General features: G+C 41.0%; 1 protein-coding gene across 1 annotated transcript in view; it reads right to left on the reverse strand.

The window, feature by feature from the left end:
• Positions 1–27,189, reverse strand: part of CCDC6 (coiled-coil domain containing 6) — a 126,000-nt gene continuing 98,811 nt past the window's right edge. The window contains exons 4-9 of the mRNA XM_066242271.1: positions 25,727–25,830; positions 23,391–23,551; positions 17,686–17,842; positions 14,819–14,919; positions 5,579–5,703; positions 1–4,287 (exon numbers count right to left, since the gene is read on the reverse strand). Of these exons, the coding sequence (XP_066098368.1) occupies positions 4,093–4,287; positions 5,579–5,703; positions 14,819–14,919; positions 17,686–17,842; positions 23,391–23,551; positions 25,727–25,830 (843 nt within the window). The 3' untranslated portion in view covers positions 1–4,092. The remainder of the gene's footprint in view (positions 4,288–5,578; positions 5,704–14,818; positions 14,920–17,685; positions 17,843–23,390; positions 23,552–25,726; positions 25,831–27,189) is intronic.

Genomic DNA, 27,189 nt, shown 5'->3' on the forward strand with positions numbered 1-27,189 from the left:
TACATTTTAAAAAATTATCTTTATTTAGGTTTCTGATTCAGCACATGTATCAAAGACTAATCAACATAAAGTAAATAAGACATTAATTGGAAGTCTTACATCTCTCTAAACTCTGACCAAGAATGTCAAGATTGCTTCTATTACCAGAACTTCAACCTATTCAAGTTGTATACAAGCTATCATGAACATACAGTGTGCACAGATACGCAGCGGCCAGGACATGCTAGCACTGGACTCTCTTCTCTTCCTCACTGATGTCTGTCTGACAGTCCACTTTTGCTTTCCATGCTCAGTTCCAGAGAAAGTCCAAAGAAGCCTCAGGGTCAACCTGATCCAACACTCTTCTGGAGAAACGCATTCTTTAACTGTTGTGCCTGCAACTTTGTTTTTGCCAGGATGAAGTTCAGATCGAGATGTATAATACAATCTAGATGACGGTGCAAACTAAGTCAAGAACTAAGTTGAGCAGTAACCAAGTTAAGGCATGAACGCACACACGCACACGTGCACACACACAGCACCCCCCCTGTCATGGACACAGATAGGATTCCTCCGATTGCCTAACGGACGGGAGGCAGTCCGAGCTTGGCGGTTAACCACAACTGCTGAGCATTCTGCAATATGCTCCCCGTCATTTTATGCAAACAGCTATGTGTGTGTTTTATCAAAAAAAATTTTTTTAAGAGAAAAAATATGCAAAAACCAAACAAAAACCTAAAAACCCCTTAACCTCTTCCAATGGCTCTTGAGCATGGAACTCATTAGCAGCATCGATGGCTGGCTCTTGAATAATTTGGAAATAAAAGGTGGTGTTTCTATGTATTTCTTTGGTAGTCATCACTACGAAGTTTTCAGTGTTGGTTATCTATAAGACAAGTACTGGAGAGAAGATCAAGTTACACAGAAGTATCTCTTCTGTACTGAGTTCGATAAAATTGTTGAGCTCTCGAAGCAATTTACTATGTTTTTTCTTGTCTTACTGGGCACTCCCTACAAGCAAGGCTTTGTGAAGGGAAAGTTTGTGTCTACCTAACAAAGGGTGTTACCTATGCTATTTTCCTACAATTGAACAGTTAACAAAAAGTCACATTATTCCTTATTTCTGGTCAAATCTGAAATCAATTACAAAAGGACAGCAGCACTTGGTGTTAAAGCCACATTCTGGTCACATTCATTCCATGGCTGTGGTATCTCAAGAGCTCAGAATTTAAAACTCCCTTCAGTCAACAGAGGAGCAAGGTACAGGAAATCTTAAATTCTTCCATCATCTGCCAAATGTCTAGAATTCTGTCTAGAATGCCAGCATGCTTTTGAGAGAAAGCAGTTCAGAGCCCAGAGAGGTGTCAGGTATTAGGTAAGTTCTTTTGGTTTCGTGTAAAGGCATGGTAATCTGGCAATGGAGTCCTTATCCCATTAGCAGCACAGTGTAGCCAAGGGTCTCTGTCTGCAGACAGGAAAATGAAGCTACGGACGCTACTCTCGCCCCCTCCCGCCTGCCTTTGGGACGGCCACTGATCTTACAGGGGCCTTTTGGGAGTCAGCCCAGAGGTACCCAGGGCGAGTGGGCAACAGGAATGGCAGTACTCCTGTTCTGCCCTCGTGACAAATGGCTGAGGTAAGTCAGCTTCCCATGGGCTCAGGGTCTGAATCTGATGGGTCCCTGACGGTTAAATCATTGCCAAGAAATTGTCATAGCAGGTACTGCCCAAGTGTGACAGGCTCCATATGGGGTCACAAAATCACTTTACAAGGACAGGAAACGGTATAAATTTAAAATAGTAGTATTTGTTTGACTGATTCTGAATGTCTGCAGGGAAAGGAAGCTAGATTTATGTTGAAAAGGTGCTGTTCGAAGGAGCTGTGTTTTAGCTGAAATGAAATGACTGATCAAGGGAACCCAGCATTACATTTCAGCAGGAATCGGAAGGTCAAGGACCGTGTCTCTAAAAGGCATTTATTAGGGGCTGTTTGCTCACTCCAGGTGCTTTGTCATTCGCCACATGGCAATGCTTTCACTGTTGTGCTTTCAGCAGGTTACTAAATTGATAGGAAGTAGAGGGAAGATCCTTATATTAAAGACTTTCTTGTTTGAGCGTAAGACATTACCCAACAGCACTGAAATCTAAAATCTTGTAGAAGATTCTTGTAAACATATGCCATATTTCTCCTAGGAGGAACACCAAGAACTGTACCATGAAGGCAAATTTTGTTTGCCTACTCTCAGAATCCCCCGGAATGGCAATGTACCAGGAGGGACAAGGAGCTGTCGGTGAAATTCCCCGGGTCGGGTCTGACCCAGGCTGATCATAGTAACAATCTAAAGCCTCAATACTATGACAAACTTCTCCTCCTTTTTGAGAACTGTACTATAATTATGTATATTACACACACATTATAAATACAATTTATATAGACGTACAATTCCTTCCAACCAATTAAGGAGTGACGCTCTCAGTTCTGGGGGTGGAAACAGGAAGAGGTGAAGAATTCTATTGTTGCTTTTACTCTCAAGTTCTTAAAATGCTAGTCAAACACTATATTCCAACAAGACTTTTTTCTTTCTGTAACTCTTAAATATTCATTCAAAGGCAAAAATGGAGGCTTCTATACTGTACAATATTAAATATCTACAATGTCATGGTTCCTTATGTTTAGGAGTGTGTTCAATAAAGAGCTAGCTATTAGAGATGGTTGTCACAAAACATGGACTCTTAAAAATTACGGATAAATTAACTTTCAGTCCTCTGATTATATCCAACAGATACACATTCTCATCATAAAATATACATTCTCTAGTAAGTTATTTTCGTCCACAGCATATATAAATATGCAAACACAGGTGGTAAAAATCATTTTACTACCAAAGTACAAAACAGTAACTGCTGAAAAGCAAAAATAAAGATGTTGCAAGTATTAAGAAAAGAGTGACTTACAGTGTTTCACTTCAAAGTGAAACCAAATGATTTACTTGTGCTAAAAGAATGAAGATATGGTATTCAGGATATACTTCTTTGTACACACTGCCCTTGCTCACACTGGGCGACATAAGCAGTCATCAGTACTAATGTGCTACTTTCCTCTGCACCTCCTCTTTTCACCACGCAGTAAGGTATCGTCTGGCCATTACCTATGCCAAGGTATTCCTGTAACGTTCACTTCAAATAGTATCTTCTAATCATTTTGCACCTTTTAAAATATTTGTTCAAACTCTATTTTAGGGGAATACAAAAAACGGAAAGGGATAATAGCCTTTGTTGTTGTTATAACTGCATTTGCCTTCTGCAGCAGAAATCAAAGAGCATGTTCTAATCAGCCGTCACAACCTCGGTGGGAGGTCAACATCTATGGATTCATGTTAAAGGGGGCCAGCTTGGGTAGATTAACATTCAGAACAAAGAAAGAATCACACTTTAATATACAGTAATCATCCATCCTATGCAGGTAGAAAAGGTACAGCCAGGTGATCCATTACTTTTGGCTGTTTTGCAAGAGACACAGATGTTGCGATACTGAAAATAACCTATAAAAAGTGTGTCTGTAGAAAGCTCTCTTAAACAGTATATTGTCTTGGGCACTGACCCGTCTAACTTTCCATTCTACACTGAAAGCTAAATTTCCAAAGGTCTGAATTGTAGTGCTGAATTACTGGTATGTTCAGTAAACACCATTATAATGGGGGGATGGTGATAATAGCTCAGTAATTTTCTGCAACTTCGTGGGAAAAAAATGTAAAAAAGATATCCCTTTTTTATTTTACAAAACTAAAAGCCAGGAAAATGAAGCTCTGGGCCAAGCAAAAACTGCACACTGCTGCTGGCTGACCAAACACTGAACAGCAAAGGGTGCAGCCGGGGAACGGACGCACATGTCGATTCAAGTACAACGCTGATGGAAAAGTCACCTGTCTAGTGTTGTAACCCACAACACCGGCTGCGTTTCCGACAAACATTTACAACACAATTAATAGTGAAGCCTAGATAACCTCAGTGCAAATAAGTCAGATCCAAATATGCCAGGGAAGGAAGCCTTTGGCATCGAGTAGACGGCTCCACTGTCTGAGTCCCAACACGAGATTCCGACTGCGCACATGCATTAAGGCTGGGAGGAGGGGTGCACTGGATGTTGGGAAGCGGCGGGCTGCGTGGGGGCTGCTGAGGGGGCCGTGGGCTGCATGGGCGGTGGGGGCGGGGGCGGGGGCGGCTGCACTGGGGTCTGTGTGTTGGGAGACGGAGGCGGGGTGGGCCGTTTGAATTTGTCAGGACTGTTGCTTCTCCGTGGTGAAGGTCTCTGTAGAGAGGAGAGGAACAGAGCAGGTCAGGTTAGGTACAGACAGTTCATTTCCAACACAGTCTGACTCGGGCCTGAAGCCAGTGAAAAACTGACAAAGACAGACAAAAAACCCCCAGTGATTTCCTTACCCATCTCTGCTGGTTTCTAAACTGGTAATGAAAAGTTAAATAAGGCAGAGTTTATACCTACACCCATGAAAAAGCAAAATTACTATAAAACTTGCATTGGCCACACTACTTCACCTGTCCTCTTTCAACGGGACAGTCCAAACATTAAAGTCTATACATCTGTCACATCCTCTCCTTGTATCTGTCCCAACAGACTTCTGTCACTAAAACGTTTTCAATATCCTAAAAGCTACAGTTTTACTTTTACATAAAGCCCATCAAACCAGCAGAATAGTTTCAGAAAGATCTCACATGCTTTTGGTGAGTAGTTTCTCCTTTTAAAGATTCCTTTATTGGGCCTGACTGGTGGTCGTACAATGGATAGAGTGTAGATCTACGATGCTGAGGTCCCAGGTTCAAAACCTGAGGTTGCCAGCTTGAGAGCAGGCTCCCCAGCTTCAGCATGGGGTCTCTGGGTTGAGCCTGGGATTACTGACATGATCTCACGGTTGCTGGCTTGAGCCCCCCAATAAAGGCACTTATGAGAAGCAAGCAATGAACAACTAAAATGAAGCACCTACAAGTTGATGCTTCTCTCCTTCCCCATCCTTGCTAAAAAAAGAGAGAGAGAGAGAGAGAGAGAGAGAGAGATTCCTTTATTGGGAATAACTTCCATGCTCTCCTACTTACAAACTCCCATTAGCTATATTTCCAATTTCTCTATTACTCCACTAAATAATAAGTTCTAAAGAAAAGAAATTCCCAAAATGAAGTTTGAAAAAGTTCTGAGTAAAATTACACATAAGGCTAATTTCAGGAAGAATACTGAGGGCTAGTGAACCATGAAAGTATAGACAATAAGTATTTTAGACACTATGGCAACTAACAATAATTTGTTAGGACAAGGAGCTGGCTGGAGTTCAATCAAGGCACTGGTCAGAGCTCACAGGTTTCAAAAGTGCAATTTTTCAAAGAAAGCAAAGTTGAAATTTTGCTTCAAAGATGGACTTTAGCATCAATAACAGAATTCAGTACAGACTATGAGGAAGGAGGTGAATTTAGTATCAAACTGGGAGGAAGAAAAGTGAATGTCTAAGGGCATCAACCCTGGTCTCCTAAGGAGGACCAGTTGCTACCACCATCTGAAATAAAGTACTTCTTCAAACTGCACGGATACTCACTGTGATACCATGGGACGCTCCCATATGCTGCACGTGAAGACCGGGGGAATTGTAGTAAGACATTCCGGCTCTAGTCAGTGAAGCTGGGGGTGTGAAACCAACCGTGTGACTTGCATATGATAGACCTGAAATAAACATCACCTTGTAAGTATGATTTCAAACTCAAATTATCTGTTCTCATCAACCATCTAGGATACTTTAAAATGTAGAATTTCTCAAGTCACCTACAAAAATAAAACTAGATGCAAAGCATGGTGGGTTCAATGAATGGCCTGCCAGATAACCAGGGGTATATCAGCCAAGCCTTGGAACAGAGCAGAGAGGCTAAAATAATTATAAACATACCTGGTCCAATGGTCTTCAACAGAAGTGCTGAGAATTCACAATGGGGAAAGGGAAGTCTCTTCAATAAACAGTGTTTGAAAGATTGGATATCCACACACAAAAGAATGAAACCAGACCCCTATTTACACCATACACAAAAACAACTCAAAACAGATTAAAGACTTCAATGTGACATCTGAAACTGAAACTCCTAAAAGAAAACACAGGGAAAAAGCTTCCTGATATTGGTCTTGGCATAAAAGCAAAAATAGACATAAAACTAAAAAGATTCTGCTCAGCTATAAAAAGAATAATGGGTATATCAAAAGAAGAAGAGGGGGAAAAGGGAATGGAGAGACTATTCAAACAAAAAACTAAAACTTCTCAAGCCTGTGGAGAGTTAGATTCTCGAATCCAAGAAGCAAACATAATGCTGAGTTACCTCAACCCAAACAGATCTTCTCGAAGGCAGAGAACAATATAATTGTCAAAAAATCAATGAGAACGACAGAATCTTCAAAGTACCGAGGGCAAAGAACTTAACATATAAAGGAAGGCCCATTAGATTATCATCATACTTCTCAGCAGAAACTCTACAAGCTAAAAGAGAGTTGACCCAAACATTTAAAGTATTGAGAGGAATTACCAATCAAGAATACTATATCTATCAAAGCCATCCATTGAATAAGAATAAAAACTTTTGCAGATATATAGAAGCTGAGGAAATTTATCACCAGAAAACCTCCACTGCAGAAAATATTCAAGGGGTTATTCAACCAGATACAAAGAACAAAATAACAGAAAACTACAAGTAAAAGATTCAACAAGGTCACAATAAAAATAAGAATTATCTGTGACAACAATAACATAACAGAGGAGAGGATCAAGATCTGCAGTAGCAACAGAGGATGAAGTGCAAAAGCATTTATAAGACAAAGGACTCTAAAACATATGAAAATTTTTTCTTAATAACCTAATGGTAACCGCCCATGAAAAAGCCACTACTGAAACACATAACTTAAAATAAAGAAGAAACAAGGAACAAAGTATGGCATACCATCAAACAGAAACAACTGATGGAAACACAAAACAGAAGAACCAAAGGAGACACAGAGCTACCAGAAAACAAAACATAAAATGTCTATAGGAAATCCTCAAGTGTCAGTAATTACCCTAAATGTAAATGGACCGAACTCACCAATGGAGGCACAGAGTAGCAGATTAGATCAAAAAGCAAAACCAAACCATATGCTGCCTTCAAGAGACACATCTGAGCTGCAAGGACAAAAGTAGACTCAAAGTGAAAGGTTGGGAAATAATTCGCCAAGCAAATAACATCCAGAGAAAAGCAGGTGCAGCCATACTCGTATCTGACAATGCTGACTTCAAGCCAGCAAATGTAACCAGAGACAAAGATGGATATTTCAAAATGATAAAGGGGACATTATATCAAGTAGATATAACACTCTTTAATATATTATATAAGACATCTACTAACTGATCAAAAAATAGAAAAAGACAAAAACATGATCACACTTAGAGGCTAACACACCATTGATGGCTTTAGATAGATTATCTAAACAGAAAATCAATAAAAAAAAATATTGGCCTTAAACAACACACTAGACCAAATGGACATAATAGACAGTTACAGGACATTTCATCCCAGATCATCAGATTATATCAATACATTCTTCTCCAGTGTGCACGGAACCTTCCCAAGGATAGACTGAATATTCAGCCACAAAACTAACATTAACAAATTCAAAAAGACTGAAATTATACCAAGCATATTTTCTGACCGTAAGGCTTTGAAATTAGAATTCAACTGAAAAAAGGAAAGTAAAGAAACCCACAAAAATGTGGAAATTAAACAACATACTTCGAAAAATGACTAGATCAAAAAAGAAATAAAAACAGAGATCAAAAGATATATACAGCCTAACCAGGCAGTGACGCAGTGGACAGAGCAAAGGACTGGGCTGCAGAGGACCCAGGTTCAAAACCCCGAGGTCACTGGCCTGAGCGCAGGCTCACCCGGCTTGAGTGTGGGATCATAGACATGACCCCATGGTTGCTGGCGATCGTTTACTGTGACGTTTATGTGTATGATAAGGACTTTGTTCAGCTGGGAGAGGGAGAAGGAAGAAGAGGTTTTCTTTGAACAGCTTTGTGGAATACAATCCTAATTCTATTTCTTATGAAAGTGATGTAATTTAAGAGAAAGGCTATGAAAGTGGATCCTTATCCCCAGAGAAGCTCAGAGAGTTCGATCATGTTAATAAAAATAAGATCTAGCCTATATTCTAGAATTACAAGGTTAATTGTTATTATGTCAAACTACTAATCAAGAATCTTCAAAGACTCCCTGTTGCCTATCTAAATAAAAAAATAAAATAAAATCTCTTCTCTGGCTCTTATAAAGGCCTTAGCATTTGGCTCCAACCTATCTCCTGATGTTTTCCAGGTTAGTGGATCTCAATGCCCTTGACCAACCCAAATCATATGAATCAGAGTCTATGAGGAACCAAGTTCTAGGGCAACAGGTATTAAGAACCACAGTGACCGTATCACTCTTGATTCTGACATCCACATTTCAGTTCATGCCATGCCCTCCGCCTGGGATATCTTCTCTTCACCACAGAACTTAACTTACTCCCCCTCCCCCTACCCTGTCAATCAGGACCCCACTTGGCCTTTTTGAAGAGGCCAAGAGCCCAGACTCTACAGTCAGCTGCCATATTACCTCAGACTTTTGTTCTGCCACTTGGCATTGAGTGACTGTGGACTTTTAATTCTTCAACTACAAAATGAGATTATCATAGTGACTTCACAAAGTTGTTGGGAGTATGAAATGAGTTAATGTCACAAAATACTCAGCGTGTCTGGCACCAAGTTTCAGCTTACAAAAGTTTCCTTCAAGGCCAGTCATGTACGCTCTCTAATCTGGGAGCTCTCTGTTTAAACCTTTTTAAAAAAACTATTAGTTTTCTTTCTTTTGTAAAACATTTAAAAATATTCTGCTCACAAAAATTAGGGGATATTTTATCATATGAAGTAATAGTTTATAATTCACAAGAAGCTGCAAAAACACTACAGGGCTCCCATGTAGCCTTCCTCCAGCCTCCCTCAATGATCCCCGACATAATAACAGCACATGATCAAGACCAGGAAACTGACATTGCTCTGACACTAGTGACTAAGGTACGACGATTTGGGTTTCATCTGTTTTTACTGTATTCTCTCTGAGTGCACATATGTGGACTGCTCAAAATAGTTTTACCAAGTCTAGATTCGAGTAACCGTCACCACAATCGGGACACAGAACTGTCCCCATCACCACCTTGGTGTTCCCATCACCGCCCTTTAATAACAGTCGCTTTAATCCTAACCCCTGGCAAGGACCCATCAATTCTCCATCACTATACTTCTGTCACATTGAGATTGTTACAGAAATAAAATCAAACAGTATGCAACCCTTTGAGATTAGCCATTTTCATTCATCATAACACCCTTGTAACCTGTCCAAGCTAATTTAATGGCATGTATTAAGTTAATTCTTTTTTTATTGCTGAGTGGTACTCCATGGAGCAGGTGTACTACAGTTTAAGTACTAAACTTTCTAAGGGATATAAATATATAAAAACTATCACAGCTGGCCTTGTATGAAGAGTTTCTCGTTTTTTAGATTCTCCCCACTCACTGACTTCCTAGGCCCTGTAGTTGATTAGAAGCTTACAGAGACCAGAGACAATGTCTTACTCATTTGTTTTTCTTTAAATTCTAATCATCATGCACCTGAGCCTCTGACCCAGGAAAATAACAAAGAATAAGAATCCAAAAAAACCTGGGTTGAAAATGCCAAACCCTCAACACTGACCTACTTAAATAGAATACTATGGCTTTATGAAGCTATTGCTGGAATAAATTTCTCTTATTCTGATACAGAAATACATTAAAGTAAAAAATTTAAGATTCACTGTCCACAAACTTGACTGTAAATTTAGAAGATAATTAATTAATTAAAAGCAATTCATGACAGAAAAAAATAAGCAAAATGAAGTAAGATACAAAAACGTATAATCCATTTAAAGCCAAGTGCCGAAAGGAAAATTGCGAGAGGTGAGGGTAGGGAGAGGAACCACTCAAAAACAGTAAAGTAATAACACCACCTTCGGATAAAAGGATTCTGGGTGATTTTATTTCTGCTTCTTTATACCCTTCTAACTTTCCCCAAATCTCCTGATATATCTTTGCTAAAGAAAAACGTATACGCAAAGTAAAGGCAGGCTTTTTTTTTTTTTTAGTTACAAAAGTCACGCATGCAAACACTGTCTTTGTAAACATTCATACAATCTAGCTGCAGAACCTCGTGCCTCTCCCTGACCCGCCCCCAGCCCCAAAACCACTTCACTGGGCCCGCTCTAGGGTCAGCGGTCTGCCGCCTGCAAAGGCCACTACTCCTCACTTTACTTGACCCCGGAGCACTCTGTTCTCACTGAAATGCTCTCTTAACTCAGGGGCATTGTGTGCCAATTCTCCTTCCCCTTTCCAATCTCCTTAGCTAGATTTTCCTCCCACACCTGACCTCCAAATAGTATAGTCACTTCAGGATCAGACAGGAGGTTCTCTCCGTTCCCTGTATCCTCCTGCGACTAGGCGCTCTCATCTCACTTCAGTAGCTTTTCCAATTTTAGAGGAGTTTAGGGTTATAGAAAAGTGGCAACAGTAGTAGAGAGAGTTCCTATATACCCCACACTCAGAGTCCCCTATTATTACCATCTTATATAGTAATATGTGATACACCGTCATAACTAATAAACCAATACTGATACATTATTCCAAACTCAGGTCCATCCTTTGTTTGTATTTCCTGAGGTTTTTACCTAATGTCCTGTCCCTGTTACAGGGTCCCACTTAGAATACCACACTACATTTAATTGTCGTGTCTCCTTAGGCACTTTTTGGCTGAGACATTCCTTAATTTTCCTTGGTTTTTGATGACCATGTCAATTTTGAGGTATATTGATCAGGTATTCTGTAAACATCCTGTCCCTTACAACTGGGATTTGTCTGACGTTTGCCACATGGTTAGACTGAGGTTATGGGTTCTGAGGGAAAAACCCACAAAGGCAAAGTGCATTCTCATCATATCACATTGAGAGCACGTACTACCGACATGACGTACCACTGTCGGCGCTGACCTTGAGTACCTAGCTCGGGCGGTTTCCCGCAAGTACCCCCACTGTAAAATTACTCCTTTTTTCTCCCCTTCCATGCTGTATTTCCGGGAGGAAGTCACTATATGAAGCCCAGAACTAACGAGCGGGGAGTTATATCCACTTGCCAGGGGGTGGAGTACCTACGTGAATTGTTGGAAATACTTCCGTATGGGAGATTTGTCCCTTCTCCCTTATTTACTCAGTCATATATTGACATCAGTATGGGCTCATGGACATTTATTTTATCTTTGGTTTACATGTTATCGTTCAAGCTGTTCCAGTTTGGCCTTAGGCAGGCTCTTTCAGTCGGCCCCTGTGCTGCTCGGACACACCCTCATCTCTGACCTCTGAGCACTTCCTGACTCTCCGGCAGTACCAGGTTTTCCAGGTCCGCCCTAGACATTCCCCGTCCCAGCCCTAGAAATGGCCGCTGCTCCAAGAAGGCCTAGCTCTTCTCACTGATGAAGTTAAACACCATGATTTGAGTGGTGGCTGTGCATGCGGCCAGTGGGGTATAGACTCTTTTTTAAACTACCTTATTCCTCATTCCTGATGGAGGCACATCAAAATTTACTAATTGGGAATGTCTCTTTCTTAGGCTGTATAAAATAATGGACAACCGGAAAATAGTTATTGTAAAGTAATACTTCCTTCATAGATAATTACATATACAAATCCACATATAATCAAGAGATGGATCTCTCTGAAGTCCTAGGAAATTTACCTTTCAAACAGTGAGTCAGGATTTAGCGTATGTCAGCAAGTTGGTGAAAATGCAAGACTGCCAAGGTCAAATGGTAGGGGAGGAAGAAGAGCCAACGTGCTTAAAAGGAAACAGAAAGTCTAAGAACATCATCATTCCACTAAGGAAGTGATTAGATAGTCTTAATTTTGAGAACCTCAAATGTCTTCCACTAAAAGTGAAAGTAAAAAGAACACCTGAGAATTCAGGTTTTGCCGATACATTATGTACAGGACTGCAACGGACTAGAATAGGGTGATTCTGCTGCCCAATAGGAGATAAAATTGATTTTGATGATATTCTAGAACCTAAAATAGGCTACAAATGTTCTCAGACTGTCTGAAAGAAAAAAAAAAATCTAAGTGTTATTTATTCTACGGCTTAAGGAAAAACCAAATAGCTTATCTATACCAGCAAGCCCCATACTCCGGAAACAGAGCTCCTTGAAAGTGAAAATGGAGATCTTCCTACAGAATATTTGTTACAATATAAGTTATTATCGACAACAAAGGCCTGACCGTTTTGGTTTCAATGATCACATTATATTTAATCCACTGGAAAGTACGTGCCTTTACTAAAGATTTCTTTCGGCTTAAATAAACAGAACGTTAATCTGTATGTGGTATGAATCAGCACCGCCCAGCAACTCTAAAGGCTACCGTCCACCTTGCTTCCATCTTGATTCTTCCTCATGCACGCCCTCTTCTTACATCGATAAATCAGAAAGCAGAAAAGACTTTTATCGTGGTAATAAAACCCAAGTGCTATTTCGGGGAAAGGAAGAGAGCTAAAAAGGGAGGCTTTTGGTGAGACACGAAGGACACAGAAACAGTTTCAGGAACATCTTCTGGGCAAGAACAAGGGGGAATGATCAGGACATGGATCCGGGACACAACGTCACTATGATTTGCAAACAGCCCCTCTTTACATTGCGGGAGGCCAGAGCCAGTACGCTGGCCCCCAATGTACCAGCACTGCCATGCTTTGTCTAGAGCTTTCTTCTGATTGCAAATATTAAAAAAATAATGATAATCGCAGGACCATAGAGCTGGGCTGGATCCTAAACTCACAAAACCAAGCCATGTCCACCTGCCACTTTGCCTCTGGCTACCTGCATGACTGCATTTCCCTTCACTAACCTGAAGGATGCTCCTTGTTTTTAATCACTGAGACAGACAATCTGAGGTGTCACCCTGACATGAAGTTCTTTCACTTTTCCAAACCACAAAACCATGACTACCACCACTCTCCCAAGCAGCCACTTCACTAGATTCTGTTGTGAAACTCCTTCTCTACTCCCCCACCCCCCACACACTTTTTCCCTAACTCCGTTGAAAATCTGTTTACCAGTAATAACAAGAAAATCAGTCTCTTCGCTTCAGTCACAAGACACAATCTTTGGCCTGCTACCTTTTCTTCCCTCCCTCTCTCCACCAGCCAAACCCTCTGCCCCACTGCTTCCTCTTTCTTCCCTGCTGGGTTATTCATCTGCCCTCCCAGCCAGAGAGTCCTATGTGCTGGTACTGGAGCCAGAGACCCCCGGGGAGAGAGTTTTCAGCATCAGAAGGAAACAAGCATGCCTTTGAGGAAAAGGCTCCCAAGGAGTGAAGCCGGCTCCTTCTTGCATGACCTCGCTACAAGGGTTAGTCCCACTCATGATTCACTGGAAATATTAGGATATAGCTCTTGTTTGAAAGAACACAGGGTTTGCAATAAGACACACTCTTCCTGTCACTTCCTGGACATGTGACCAGTAGCTTCCAATCACTCACTGCTTCCTCAATTTTAACATGGGAAAAATGATATTTACATTACTTCTTCTGTGAATAAAAATGAGATTATGTGCGTAAGAACATAATAAAAGAACCCATAAAGATGTGTTATGATGTCTGTTAAAAACCTACCCAAGGTTTTGTCAATGCATTGGCACTTACAATCACAAAGACAATCTTAAAAAAGGTTTTTGAAGTTAAATCCCTTTTAATTAAAAAAAATTAAAGAAAAACAGCAGCTGGCTCTGTAACATTTAGGCTTAAAAATTACAAGCTAATATTATTAACAAGACAGGTAATAGCAAATGTTGGAGAGGCTGTGGAGAAAAAGGAACCCTCATACACTGTTGGTGGGAATGTAAAGTAGTACAACCATTATGGAAGAAAGTATGGTGGTTCCTCAAAAACTGAAAATAGAACTACCTTATGACCCAGCAATCCCTCTACTGGGTATATACCCCCAAAACTCAGAGACATTGATACGTAAAGACACATGCAGCCCCATGTTTATTGCAGCATTGTTCACAGTGGCCAGGACATGGAAACAACCAAAAAGCCCGTCAATAGATGACTGGATAAAGAAGATGTGGCACACATACACTATGGAATACTACTCAGCCATAAGAAATGATGACATCGGATCCTTTACAGCAAAATGGTGGGATCTTGATAACATTATACGAAGTGAAATAAGTAAATCAGAAAAAAACAGGAACTGCATTATTCCATACGTAGGTGGGACATAAAAGTGAAACTAAGAGACATTGATAAGAGTGTGGTGGTTACAGGGGGAGGGGGGAGAGGGAGAGGGAAAGGGGAAGGGGGAGGGGCACAAAGAAAACTAGATAGAAGGTGACAGAGGACAATCTGACTTTGGGTGATGGGTATGCAACATAATTAAACGACAAGATAACCTGGACATGTTATCTTTGGGAAAAAAAAAAAAAGAAAAAACTATTTTAAGTTGGTTATTGAAATTAAAAAATTATATTTTTGAAATAGTTTAAAAAAAAAATTACAAGCTAAGACACAGTCCTGACAGTGATTTGTTTTTGAGGTTTTTCAAAAACACATGACCATTCTGTTTGTAAGATTTTTATATGCTAGCAGGGAACATATTCAGGGATGCCTAGCATAATTACAGAAATCAGTTCCAGAAACAGCAAGAACATGTACTCACCAGGTGATATAGGCCTGCTGGAGCTTGGAGAAGGAGTGTAAGGAATCGGGCTGGACACAGTGCGAGGTCTCAATCCTTGTGCAGACATCTCGTTAAAACACCTAAGAGGAGCAGGGAAATGATCAAAACCACCTGCATTTCAATAATTCCTGAGAGAGTTCCTATGAGAAGATGATTGGGGCCCACCTCCAGAATGTGCAGAGAGCGACGCTGCAGCTGGGAGACATGTATAAAACGAACCCTTGCTGCTCATTGCTCAACAAACCTCTCTTCTCAGCCTGTAGGCTGGGGCGCCTGGATGGCCTCGCTCAGGATGGGGGCCTGGTGGCAGATGACCCGACACCAGAGAGGACGGGGCCTCTCTATCAAACAACAGCTATGTGGAAGTTCACTTCCACTGTCCCAGCAATCACAGACATGTCCATGTGGTAATGGCTACAATTAAATTGTTCTTTGAAAGTCAAACCCAAATAAGCCCTCTGAGATTTATGTAATCAAATTAAAGCTTAAAAATACGTTTTCTTGTAAACTGGATGTCAAATTATTTACAAGGCAAGATTTCCTTAACAGTCACATGTTAGAATAAAAGACACTTAAAAGAGTGCTGATGAGGAGAAATTTCTGGTCGAGAGACTTCCTAATAAGCTACTTCCACCGGTTTTATGGCCAAAGGAAGGAAAAGGCTGAGATATGTGTCCAGGGAAGATCCCAGCCCAAATATTCATTTAGTTCACAAAATTTGAACAGTATAATTTCTGCACTGATTTATTCGACTGGAAGAAACCCAAGCTCCTGAGTTTGACATGCATCTCTCACCTAGAGAGCCACCACTAATTCTTCCTCTACTCTTCGGAGCAGCCACCATGGTGGCACTAGGCTAGACTTCTATATTCTACCATCTAGCTAGCAGCTAAGCCCACCTCTTGCTATTTAAGGGATAAACAGACTTATAGATGTCTTGAGTATCTGACTAATTTCTCACAGATGTGACATCAATTCCCAGTAGGAAGAGGAGATGTCTTTAATTGGGAAGCTATACTCTACCTGGGATAATCTGATATACCAAAGATAAAGCAGAGCTGCTGGAGTCAACACCAGTTCTGAAGAGAAAAAAAAAATGTGTATCTGGGAGTCTGAAGTAGCTTTAGTATTGTTACCTTAGTTGGAAGAAATTCCAGAGCACATTTAACTCAAGTCAAGTACAGGATACTGTGCATGTTAACAGATGGTCTGCTTTGTGTCTTAAGGCAGTGAATAAGTTATTTAGTACCTGAGCTATGTTTTTAGTGAAATGCTTTTCAGAGGATAAGAATTTCAGAGAAGATGGACACTCCCAGAAAGAAAGAAATAAAATCCAGAGTAAGGATGATAGTTTTATGATATAAACTTCTGAGAAAAAATACTCTTCAGTCTTTTCAAATGAGGAAACATATACACAGATATTTTCAATAGGACGACCCACTGCTCTGTTTTCATAATTCTTTTACATTTCAAAATTATAGACCTTTATTATAGAAAATCTTTTTTTTAAAAGATTATTTGAGAGTAGAGAGAGAGATTTATGTGATGAAATTAAAGCTTAAAAATACATCTTCCTGTGAGTGAAAGAGGGAGAGAGAGGAGGAAAGGAGGAACAGGAAGCATCAACTCCCATATGTGCCTTGACCAGGCAAGCCCAGGGTTTTGAACTGGAGACCTCACCACTCCAGGTCAACGCTTTATCCATGTGCTAATACAGTACAGCCAAAAATCTCAGATTAAAAAAAACAACTTTTTTTAGCCCTCTGAATCTCTTCAATAACAGAAAGAAGGGAGAGTGCTGATGTGGTAATACTGCCTACATCTTTAACCAGTAAGTTTTGACATCAATAGTCTGTACAACTCATCACAGACATTAGCAGCCCCTGGTCTCAGACCTGGCTACTCAGTCCTGTTGGAGGGGCCCCTGAGGACGATAAGTCTCACTTCCCACACTGTGACACTGACCTGTAAGGCCCGGGCAGGATACCCTGATCCAGAACAAAAAATTTCTTTGTAGACATGTTCAGAGACAGGCTAATTCTTCAACTGCTGGGTTTCTCTGTTGACTCAACAATTTTTCTAATTCTAATTTGTTGCTTATCTTAACAATCACCACACTCCCAAATCCAGAGTTGGGGTGGAAAGGGGAAGGAGAAGGAAGAGTGGAAGGAAAGGAAAGTCTGAATGAGAGAGAAATGTTGAGACCATACTCTCTAATTTAACCAAAGGATGATTCTTACATTACCCCATTTCTCAGTGGACCAATCAGAGGGTTTGATGTTAGGCTTCAGCAGATAAATGCACTGCATTGTTATTATTATTTTAAAATAGCTGCAAAAAGGCTCAAAAGTTACTAAGTATGTTAAGGCAAGACTCTGGCTTTCCACAACTTCCTGACTCCTGCTGATTCTTCCGACCTGTGTACACATCTGTTTCCTCAGGCTGTAACCTGGCTAGCCTCCCTGGATCTATGACTTAAGGTGCTCCCATGCTTTAAGTAGACATAACTCAGGATGAGACAAATCTATAGACAAATGCAAACCCTGCCTCTCTACACATGACCCTGCTTCCACTTCTTCCACAACCACATGAGTATGGAAAGACAACTTTCTTTCATCTTTTTAGGTTTAAGGAAAATGGTCAATCTTCTTTCTTTACCCTAGTCTCTGCATCTACTTCTAAGCAGTGGTGTTCATCATTACAACAAATAAATGTTAACGCCATCTCTTTCCGCAACTAACAGGATGTGAACAGAGACCTCTTAGAGCCTTAACGCCCCCCCCCCCACCACCACCAGACAGCAACAACAACACAGGAAAACCAAGGCTCCTACGACACAGGCGCACCTTTCGTCGTCCATCTCCAGGCTGGACTCGCTCTCGGAGAGCTGCCGGCAGAGGGCCTCTCTCCTCTCCATCTCCCTCTGCAGCTTCCTCTGCAGCCGCAGGTTCTCCTCGCGCATGTGGCGCTCCTCTTCCAGGTACTGCGCCATCTTCTCCGAGTCTGCAAAGCCAGAGAGCTCCGTGAGACCGCGTTTCGTGCAATCAGACACAAACTTTACTTAAAAAAGACGATGGCGGTCTTGCTCCTCCTCGACAGATAAGACCTGTTTCAAGACAGGAGTTCTCACTCTCCCACAACTTAAATCAGGATCTAGAGTTTACCCCAAGGACCAAAGTTTGCCAACGATGTGCTTTGAAAAATAAATACAAAAAGCAGTGCTGGGAGTTCAGGCGTTTTCGCTCCTGCTCCCCTGCCTTCTGAAGTGGAGGAGGAAACAGGGGAGTTCAGTAGCTATGTCTGAACTGAGCAGCTCCCAGAGCTCTCCGCAGGGCGGGGAGGGGGCCCAGCCAGCCAGGGAACTAGATCCATCCTGAGCTCCCCGCTGGACAGCAAGTACGCTGCAGAATTCAACTCCAGATACTGTGTGGCAAGTCCCCAGCCGGACCCTATCTCACTTGTTAGCACAGCATGGCGCACTGGGTGGAGGCACGTGGAGAACCAGTGTACTAGGACTCACTCGGTGACAGAAAGCTTTTGTAAAAAAGAAAGAAAGAAATTCACATAGTAAACACCTTTCGTATTTCAAATAAGTCTAATTTTTAGTGTGTGTGTGACTCACGCATGGCCCTTCTGAGTCAGAGAGCTGATGAACACCTGTGTGCAGACAGGCTCTTGGGAGGGCGCCTTGTTTACGACAAATACGCTTTCCTCAGAAGCGTACAGGGGTGGGGGCAAACACAGGTGTACAATTGTAATTACGTGAAACAGTTAATTCTTGTATTATAATTATTGCATTATTTATTTGTGTTACAACTGTATACCTACTTTTGCCCACCTCTATGTCACCATCTCTACTATAGCACTGGTTTCCCAGACCAGAGCTGTCTAGCCCCAGGTAGAAGCTGCACCCGGGCTGAACCAGTCAGATTCTCTTCAGGTAATCTGAAATGCAGAACTGACATCTCCACAAGGCTCTGGAATCTCCTTTGGCTGTGGTCCCAAAATGCAAGCCCCACTGTTCTGAGGTCATTCCGGCAGGATTCCGACACACTCCAGCACCACTCTGATAAATGGCATCATGTGACCTCCCTGCTTCTCTTCTGGTTTATCTCGGACAGAATCTGTTGTTACTAAGTTACCAAAACAACTTTATACGGAACTCAGTGTCTACCCACATTCCTGCTTCTTCCTTTCCTCAGCCCATGAATTTGGGAAAAGTAAAATCTCAAAAAAATTAAAAAGGTAATATCCACTTCTCTATTCTGAAAAATAGCTACACATTCAGAGTAGCCATGATCACATCTACCAGAGAGTCCTACAGGTTACTGCGCCCATTCTATATTGTCAGCCCACTCTAAATTTAAGGAGGGAACAGAAGGCCACATGGACCATTTCTCTTCCAAAGACTGACCCTATTTCAACTGACAAGTACATCAAATTAGTTTCAGTTTTAAGCCACTCCATGAAGGTCTGGTATTTTAGTAAATAATGATTTTTGATGACAAATATTCAATGATTTCCAAGACATCATCATTACAGAATATATAAAGGCTCTCAAATATCTCTATTTTAGAAATTCAAATAAAAATACTAAAAGTATTAAACACAATTATACACTAAACACTAAAGCCCTCCATTGTTTTCAATATAACCAAAACCCTGCTGTTTAATCCAGTTGCAAAAATCTCTTTAATTGAAGGCATGCTGGGAAAATATTTACAAAGCACACTTTTGATATGAATGATTTAAATTATTTCATCCCAAATATGCAAGCATGCAGTATTTTCCACTAGCTCTACAGGAAGCATCAGATTGGCTCCTTGGAGTACTTATTGTTTCTCAAACCAGAAGGGTGGCTGTCAGAGCAAGCTACCTTTCTTTTCCGTAAAAAGGAAAGAAAGCTTTGCAGAACTGAGGATTAATGAGACTTCAAGAATAATAAGAGGAAACACGGGTTTTCAAAGAAAATGGCAATTCTTTAACATCTGGCATTATCAGCAGGGAGAATCCTTGAACAATAATCTCCAGACATGAAGGCTGGTCAGCAGGAGTGATGGCCATTCAGCAATTAACAGGGAAGCCAGAGGCACAGAGAAAGCACCAGGTCCGAACCCTGTGGTGTTTCTGACCCTGGCACAGGGAGGTGGCTAACACCCTGGCATGCCTCGGGTGCCCTCTGCTGGCACACTGCCACAACTGATTTAAAGAGACAAGACTTATTCCCAGGAGTCAGCGCTTACCTTCTCTCACATAGCTCTCTACAAGTTGGAGGCCACAGCCTGTTTCTCCTCTTTTCAGCCATCTTGCAATATTTAGTCAAAGACAGTGTCAACTAAGGGCGATTTCCAGTCAATTACAAAGAGCTGGTTCCCAAATAACCCACAGGTGGCCTACACATTTTGCATTCCCTTTTAAGGGTATGGTTAGAAAATACCAATGCTCAGACTATACTGAAACCGATTAAACTGGAACCCCTGAGGATGAGGCCTCTCCACTGGTATATTAAAAACTCCACAGGGGATTCCAACGTTCAACCAGAATTAAGAACTACTAGGAAAAAGCTTCAATGTCAGATACAGTTGGACTTGGAGGATAAGAATGAGGTAGATGGATAAAGAAAAAGTCATTATTAACTCATACTCTAAACCCAATCCAAATTGTGAATAGCTGTCAGCCGCTGCTGTTTGGGTCACCTCCTCTGTCTTCACAAAATCAAAATAGCACTAATAGATGCCTCTGTTGGTGTCTACAGTCTCTTCAAATACCAAATAGTACAGTAGTAAGGAAGTAATGGGAATGAAAAATTCTCCCTAAATTTCTTCTAAACTTTTTGTCTGGGGCACAGTACAGTATATATGAGAAAGAAAAATGTAAACTGAAGGCACTGGAAAGAATTCAGAAAGGTGCCCTACATAGCAAAAACTGAAAAAACACCCTGCCCTGGCCGGTTGGCTCAGTGATAGAGCGTTGGCCTGGCGTGCAGAAGTCCTGGGTTCGATTCCCGGCCAGGGCACACAGGAGAAGCGCCCATCTGCTTCTCCACTCCTCCCCCTCTCCTTCCTCTCTGTCTGTCTCTTCTCCTCCCGCAGCCGAGGCACCATTGGAGCAAAGATGGCCCAGGCGCTGGGGATGGCTCCTTGGCCTCTGCCCCAGGCGCTAGAGTGGCTCTGGTCGCGGCAGAGCGATGCCCCAGAGGGGCAGGGCATCGCCCTCTGGTGGGCGTGCCGGGTGAATCCCAGTTGGGCGCATGCGGGAGTCTGTCTGACTGTCTCTCCCCGTTTCTAGCTTCAGAAAAATACAAAAACAAACAAACAAACAAAAAAAAACCCTGAAAAAACACCCTAAAATAACTAGTATTTGAAAACTTGTTTTCATGGAATATATACAGTGGTTCCCAATCTAGGGTATATGTCAGACTTCCTTACATTTAAAAAAAAAAGAAAAAAGAGAGGCCCACCAGGCTCTATCCCTAGAATAAGGCTCGAAACCTGTATAGGGTTAGACAGGATAAAGGACTCCTACAGATACGTAAATCTTAATTGCTGAAGCCTGTGAATATATTATCTTACATGGCAAAAGAGATTTTAGCAGATGTAAGTTAGAGACCCTGAGATGGAAACTTATCCTGGATTACCTGGCTAGGCCCAATGTAACCACAGCGTCCTTATAAGGAGCCAGGCAGGAGAGTCAGCATGAGAAGGAGATGTGACAGCAGTAGCAGAGGTGGAAGTGATGCCAATGCAAGGAAAGGGCCATGAGCCAGGGCATACAGGTATCCTCTAGAAGCTGGAAAAAGCAGAGACATATTTTCCCTTTGAGCCTTTTCCTGCTGACACCTGGACTTTTGCCCAGTGAGAGCTCTGTTGAACGTCAGACCTCCAGAAGTATGATATGGGCATGGGCAAAAGTCAGTTTCCAGTTGTTTGTATGAAAAATAATACAATGATTAATAAATAATAATACAAGAATAAACTTTTGTGTAAGCACAACTGTAAATTTACTTTTGTCCACATCTGTATAATAAATGTGTTGTTATAAGCGTCTAAGCTTGTGGTCTTTTGTTACAGCTGCAATAGGAAACTAGCACACTGTATTTTCTAAAGGTTTTTGATGCACCCAGACACACTACTGGACAAGAGCTCGCAATAAATATTAGAAAACAAAGATAAAAATCACTGAAATTTAAAATTTTTTTTTATTCAGTAAGAGGAGGGGAGGCAGAGACAGATTCCCAAATGCAACCCCATCAAGGGCATTGTTCTGTTGCTCAGCAACCAAGCTCTTCTTAGTGCCTGAGGTGGAGGCCATGGAGCCATCCTCCAGCACCCAGGGCCAACTTGCTCCAATCGAGCCATGGCTGCAGAAGAGAAAAAGAGAGAAATAGAGAAATAGAGAAAGAGAGAGAGAGAGAGAGAGAGAAAAGGGGAGGGGCAGAGAAGCAGATTGGTGTTTCTCCTATGTGTCCTGACCGAAAATCAAAAACCTGAGACATCCACACACCAGACTGACTCTACCACTGAGCCAACCGGTCTGGGCCAAATCACTGAAATTTTAAATGTGCATTCCACTTGACTCCACAAATTCATTTCCTAGTATTTATCCTACTGGTGTTCTTGAACAGTTATCAAATATGTGTACAGACATTCATTATAGTCACAGCATCAAAAATAAAAGGGTCCATTGGTATAGGATTAGTTAAATAATGGTATAACCAAATAATAAAGTACTAACGCTTTCTTTTAAAAAAGGGGAGTAAGTAGTTCTATATATATTGACAAGGAAAAGTCTGCAAGATATAGTAACCAAAAAATAAAAAAATACGAGAGTACATTCATTGTATGCACTACTATTTATATTTAGCTTATAGATACACACATATGTATCTGGAAAAATATATTAAAAGTGTGTAATTGTAAGAACTGAGTAGCTGGGGATCAGAAGTGAAAGAGACTTATTTTTCTCCTGTGTACCTTTAACTATATTATCTATTCAAACAAATAAATTTGAACAGTCCAAAAGCAAAAATAGGAGAAACCCACAGAAATGCACAATAATCTCATCAAGTATTCAGAAATCTAGTTTCTGTGATTTCCAACTCAAATCTCAACCTGTCCAAAATAATAAGTATAAATTTCAAAAGCATTTATTCAAATACCATGAACAAATGTGAGCTACAGCTAAAATTTAGCAGTAAGGAAGATAAACATTCTAATCTGTATGAATGCCTCAAAATACATTGAGGTCTTCTTCAATATTTTGTTAGCACACTCCTAGAGATGAATGTGGGAAAACATTAAAAATATTACCTGTGATTATGGACCCTCCTGAAATTATCTGAATTATTTTTTAGAAGTATTCTAAATTAGTCACCTTGCCTCACTACAATCATTTTTTTAAAACAATCTATTCTAGGATGACAGGATAAACATGTATTGGTAATGAAATATGATACGAATTTGATGAATACAAATTAAAACAGAAATGCCAATAAAACCCTGTATTTGGTAAGTGGATTAATTATCAGACAGTGAGACCAGAGGCTACGTACGCTGTAGCTGCGCAGCCCTCAGCTGCTTCTTCAGCCTCTCCACTTCGTTCTTTAGAAACCGGATGTGGCGCATCATGTTTTCAGGAGAGTCGATCTCCATGGAGATGTCTCTAGGTGACGGAGGAGCCGAGACCGGCTGGTCTAATTTCTCCTGCAGGATTCTTTATTGAAAAGAAAAATTCCAACAATGTAAAAACAGTTTGCCTTTGAAAGACAAAACAACATACTAACCTGGAGGGTTTATTTGAAAAACAAGCTCCTGTAATATGAATGAATTACAGAATGACTTCACAAGGCTGCTTATCTCCTCTACCCACTTTATATCAACTTCCGGTCACCCTTATCAGATATTCGGGTCAAAGGGCAGAGCTGATGGAGCCATCCTCTTTTTTTTTTCTTTTTTTTTTTTTTTTTCATTTTTCTGAAGCTGGAAACAGGGAGAGACAGTCAGACTCCCGCATGCGCCCGACCGGGATCCACCCGGCTCTGCCCACCAGGGGGCGATGCTCTGCCCATCCTGGGCGTCCCCATGTTGCGACCAGAGCCACTCTAGCGCCTGAGGCAGAGGCCACAGAGCCATCCCCAGCGCCCGGGCCATCTTTGCTCCAATGGAGCCTTGGCTGCGGGAGGGGAAGAGAGAGACAGAGAGGAAAGCGCGGCGGAGGAGTGGAGAAGCAAATGGGCGCTTCTCCTGTGTGCCCTGGCCGGGAATGGAACCCGGGTCCTGCGCACGCTAGGCCGACGCTCTACCGCTGAGCCAACCGGCCAGGGCACCGTCCTCTTTTTTTCCTTTTAAATAGGCACTGATAATTAAGCACTCCTGAGAAAAAAATCTCTAACACTTGCTTCTAAATAGTGTGTTGGCGTACAGGAGGCATTCCGAGTTATCTGCTCCCTCGATGCTTGACATGTTGGCTGACAACATGGAGATACTAAGGAATTTCAGCCTCTCAATGTTTTTAGTTGAAGCTTATGAACTGTATATGAATCTCCATGGAGGGTGGCATTACAGAGACCTCGCTTATAAAATTCCCTCCTGAAAAAACAATCCTGAGGGCAAGGCAAACTGGAGGAGAGGCCCATTGCTTCTGGCCATAGGTAAGGCAAAAGGTTAAAAACAAAACAAAAATTAGTGGTTTAATAATTGGTAGTGTCACTTTCTTCACCAATTCTCGTTACTTTGAAGAACATGAAATGCTTATTTATATTCAATAAAATGTCAACTTTATATTGCTTAACCAAATAATTTGCAATAATTTGGTATTGATTTATGTATGTATGCACACACACACATGTGGATGTAGCAACAGAGCTCCATGCTCCTTTTATAGGTGCTGGGGTTTTGACCTTTATACCTTTGAGTTTGAAAATTGAGCAAGCTAGTATATTAAGTGTTATAATGGTTCCTATGTTTATTAGTATTGCTATAATAATGCAAAATTAGTTCAACTATAGCTGGAATATTTCCCTATAGATATACCTCTAATTTTCACTTTTCTTAAAGCCTGCAGTGCGTTTCTATTTTGCAAATCTTGAAATGAACTCAAAATAATTTATGGATGTTCTTCCAAATCCAATACTTATGGCAAAAAGACTTTGGTTAGCAAACAAAAGATCCTGGTAGAGCGGATTAATGAACATTTATTTTCAAGAAAGCCTTTTCTACACTCATACACACATCCTGCACAGACTGCTCCTTGCCACTCTGCAGGCCCTGCTCCAGCCACCCCAAAGTACACAGAACTTTAAAAATAAGGACCTGGTAGTACCTTATACAGAAGGGTCTAAGAAATGCTCGCTGTTGTCTGATATCTCATATCCATATACATCCATTTTATACAAAGCATCCCAACCTTATATAATATGTACAAGTATTTCTTTACAGCAAGTTTTAAAACAATTAGATTATTTTTCTATTAAAATCTCAGTCTTCCTAACCAAGTACATGCTAGAGATGTATAATACTTAATGGTGCACAGAACATATGCAGTGCACTTTAGAAAATAACTGGGGAAAGCCAGGTCAATAAGGTAAAAACATTAAAACTACAACCATCCTTCAGAACAATTTAAAGGTAAACAATAGCACCTTGACTAATTTCTTCATAGCCTTTGACACAAAACGAAAAAGTCTACTGGGGCAGTACGAGGGAAGTATAAAGAGGTGACTAACATGAAAATGGGTCAGAAGGCTTTCAACATTTTATTCATTTAACAAATTAAATGATGTGCATCAGCCAAAGAATTAAATATCCTATTTTTATTCTTCAGTCACACCCAGAATAGTACCCTAACCACGAAAGCACTCCCCATATTGAAGAGCAAGACAAAACAAACCGCTTTTCAGCTTCAAGTTTATCCATTCTTTTCCAGAGACGATTCACTAGTGCTTCTTGTTCTTGTTCCAAAGTATTTTCAAGGTCAATCTTCTCTCGTCTCAACTAGAGGAAGGAAAAAAGTTTTACTAAGAAGGGTAGGCCGCTCAAACTTCTTGGCTGGATCATTATAGGACCCCTTTACGTAGAGAACACTGCAGGGAAACGGCCAACTTTCCGGCACAGACACATTCAGTGCACCTGGTCCTGTAACTGAGAAAACCAACACAGGTTCATTCTTTGCTGTTAAAGCTGAATTGTTGTCCGGTACATCGCTAGTTCTAGCATTTATTCAAAGTACATGGAAAGTTTTCCTCACAGAGAGTTTGGGCAGTTCTGCTTACTGTCATATCAATACTTATCTGAGTCTGCCCCCTCATCCTGCCCCCCAATTCTGCATGCAGTTTAATCAAAAATATTATATCAACATTTATAAAAACTCATATACTGAAAACAATTCTCATACTGAAAAACGGATGCGCATAAATAAATATGTCCCAAGATATAAAAATAGGCACAAAATGATAAACACCAAATTCACAATACTGGTTACCTCCGAGGAGGTAGGGAGGAAGAGCAATCTGATTTGGAGGAAGGTATGCAGTTGTGGAGGGAAACCCAAACTGCATCAAAGGAAGCAAACATAGAAAACTCCATTTAATCAACTGATACTGAGAAATATGAAAGTACTGAAAACAAGGCCACACACTGGTTAAAAGGATGGAGCAGAGAACCAAGAAGTCAGAAATTTCTGCCTTTGTGAGACTTACCCTTTAATGGTGTCAAGATAATGAATTAAACAAACTATACAATTGGTAGAGAATGAAAGGATATGAAGAAAAAGAGGGCTAGTGAGAGGGACAGAACATGTAATGATAAATATATAGATTTCACAGTGACAGGTAGAAGGACTGTATTATATCATTTTTTGTACTTATCTATCTATTGGAGATATTAAATAATTTTAACCAGAATTTCCTTTAAAAAGAAAGAAAGGCTCTGTTACTGCCCCACGGCTGTCCCTGAAACCAAAAGCAATTCACCTTTCCCATCACTGAGTCAACAAATTATTTTTGATTGCACAGCTGCAAAAATGCCAGAGCGGCAGATTTCACATTTCCTTAGGAGGTCACAGAGGCAAGCTCCTCACTGATCAAAGATTCCTGTATATGCAGTAAAGTGAGACCAAGACCACGTATAAAATGTAGTCCTTTAGAGCTACCAAAGTAGACTTTGTTCAACAAGTAAATAAGCCCAGATCGCAGGGTCAACTGAAAATACAGCTTCAAGATAGTTTCTTCGCATGGGGGAAGGAGGGAGAAAGGGGTGGAAGGTGGGATGACAAAATAAGTCAGAAGCATTTGGGGCTGTGAGGTTGAGAGAAGGCTAATGCATGCATGCTCCTCGGAATGTTAAACAGATCCT

This window comes from Saccopteryx bilineata, chromosome 9, assembly GCF_036850765.1.
Source record: "Saccopteryx bilineata isolate mSacBil1 chromosome 9, mSacBil1_pri_phased_curated, whole genome shotgun sequence".
Lineage (NCBI taxonomy): Eukaryota > Metazoa > Chordata > Mammalia > Chiroptera > Emballonuridae > Saccopteryx > Saccopteryx bilineata.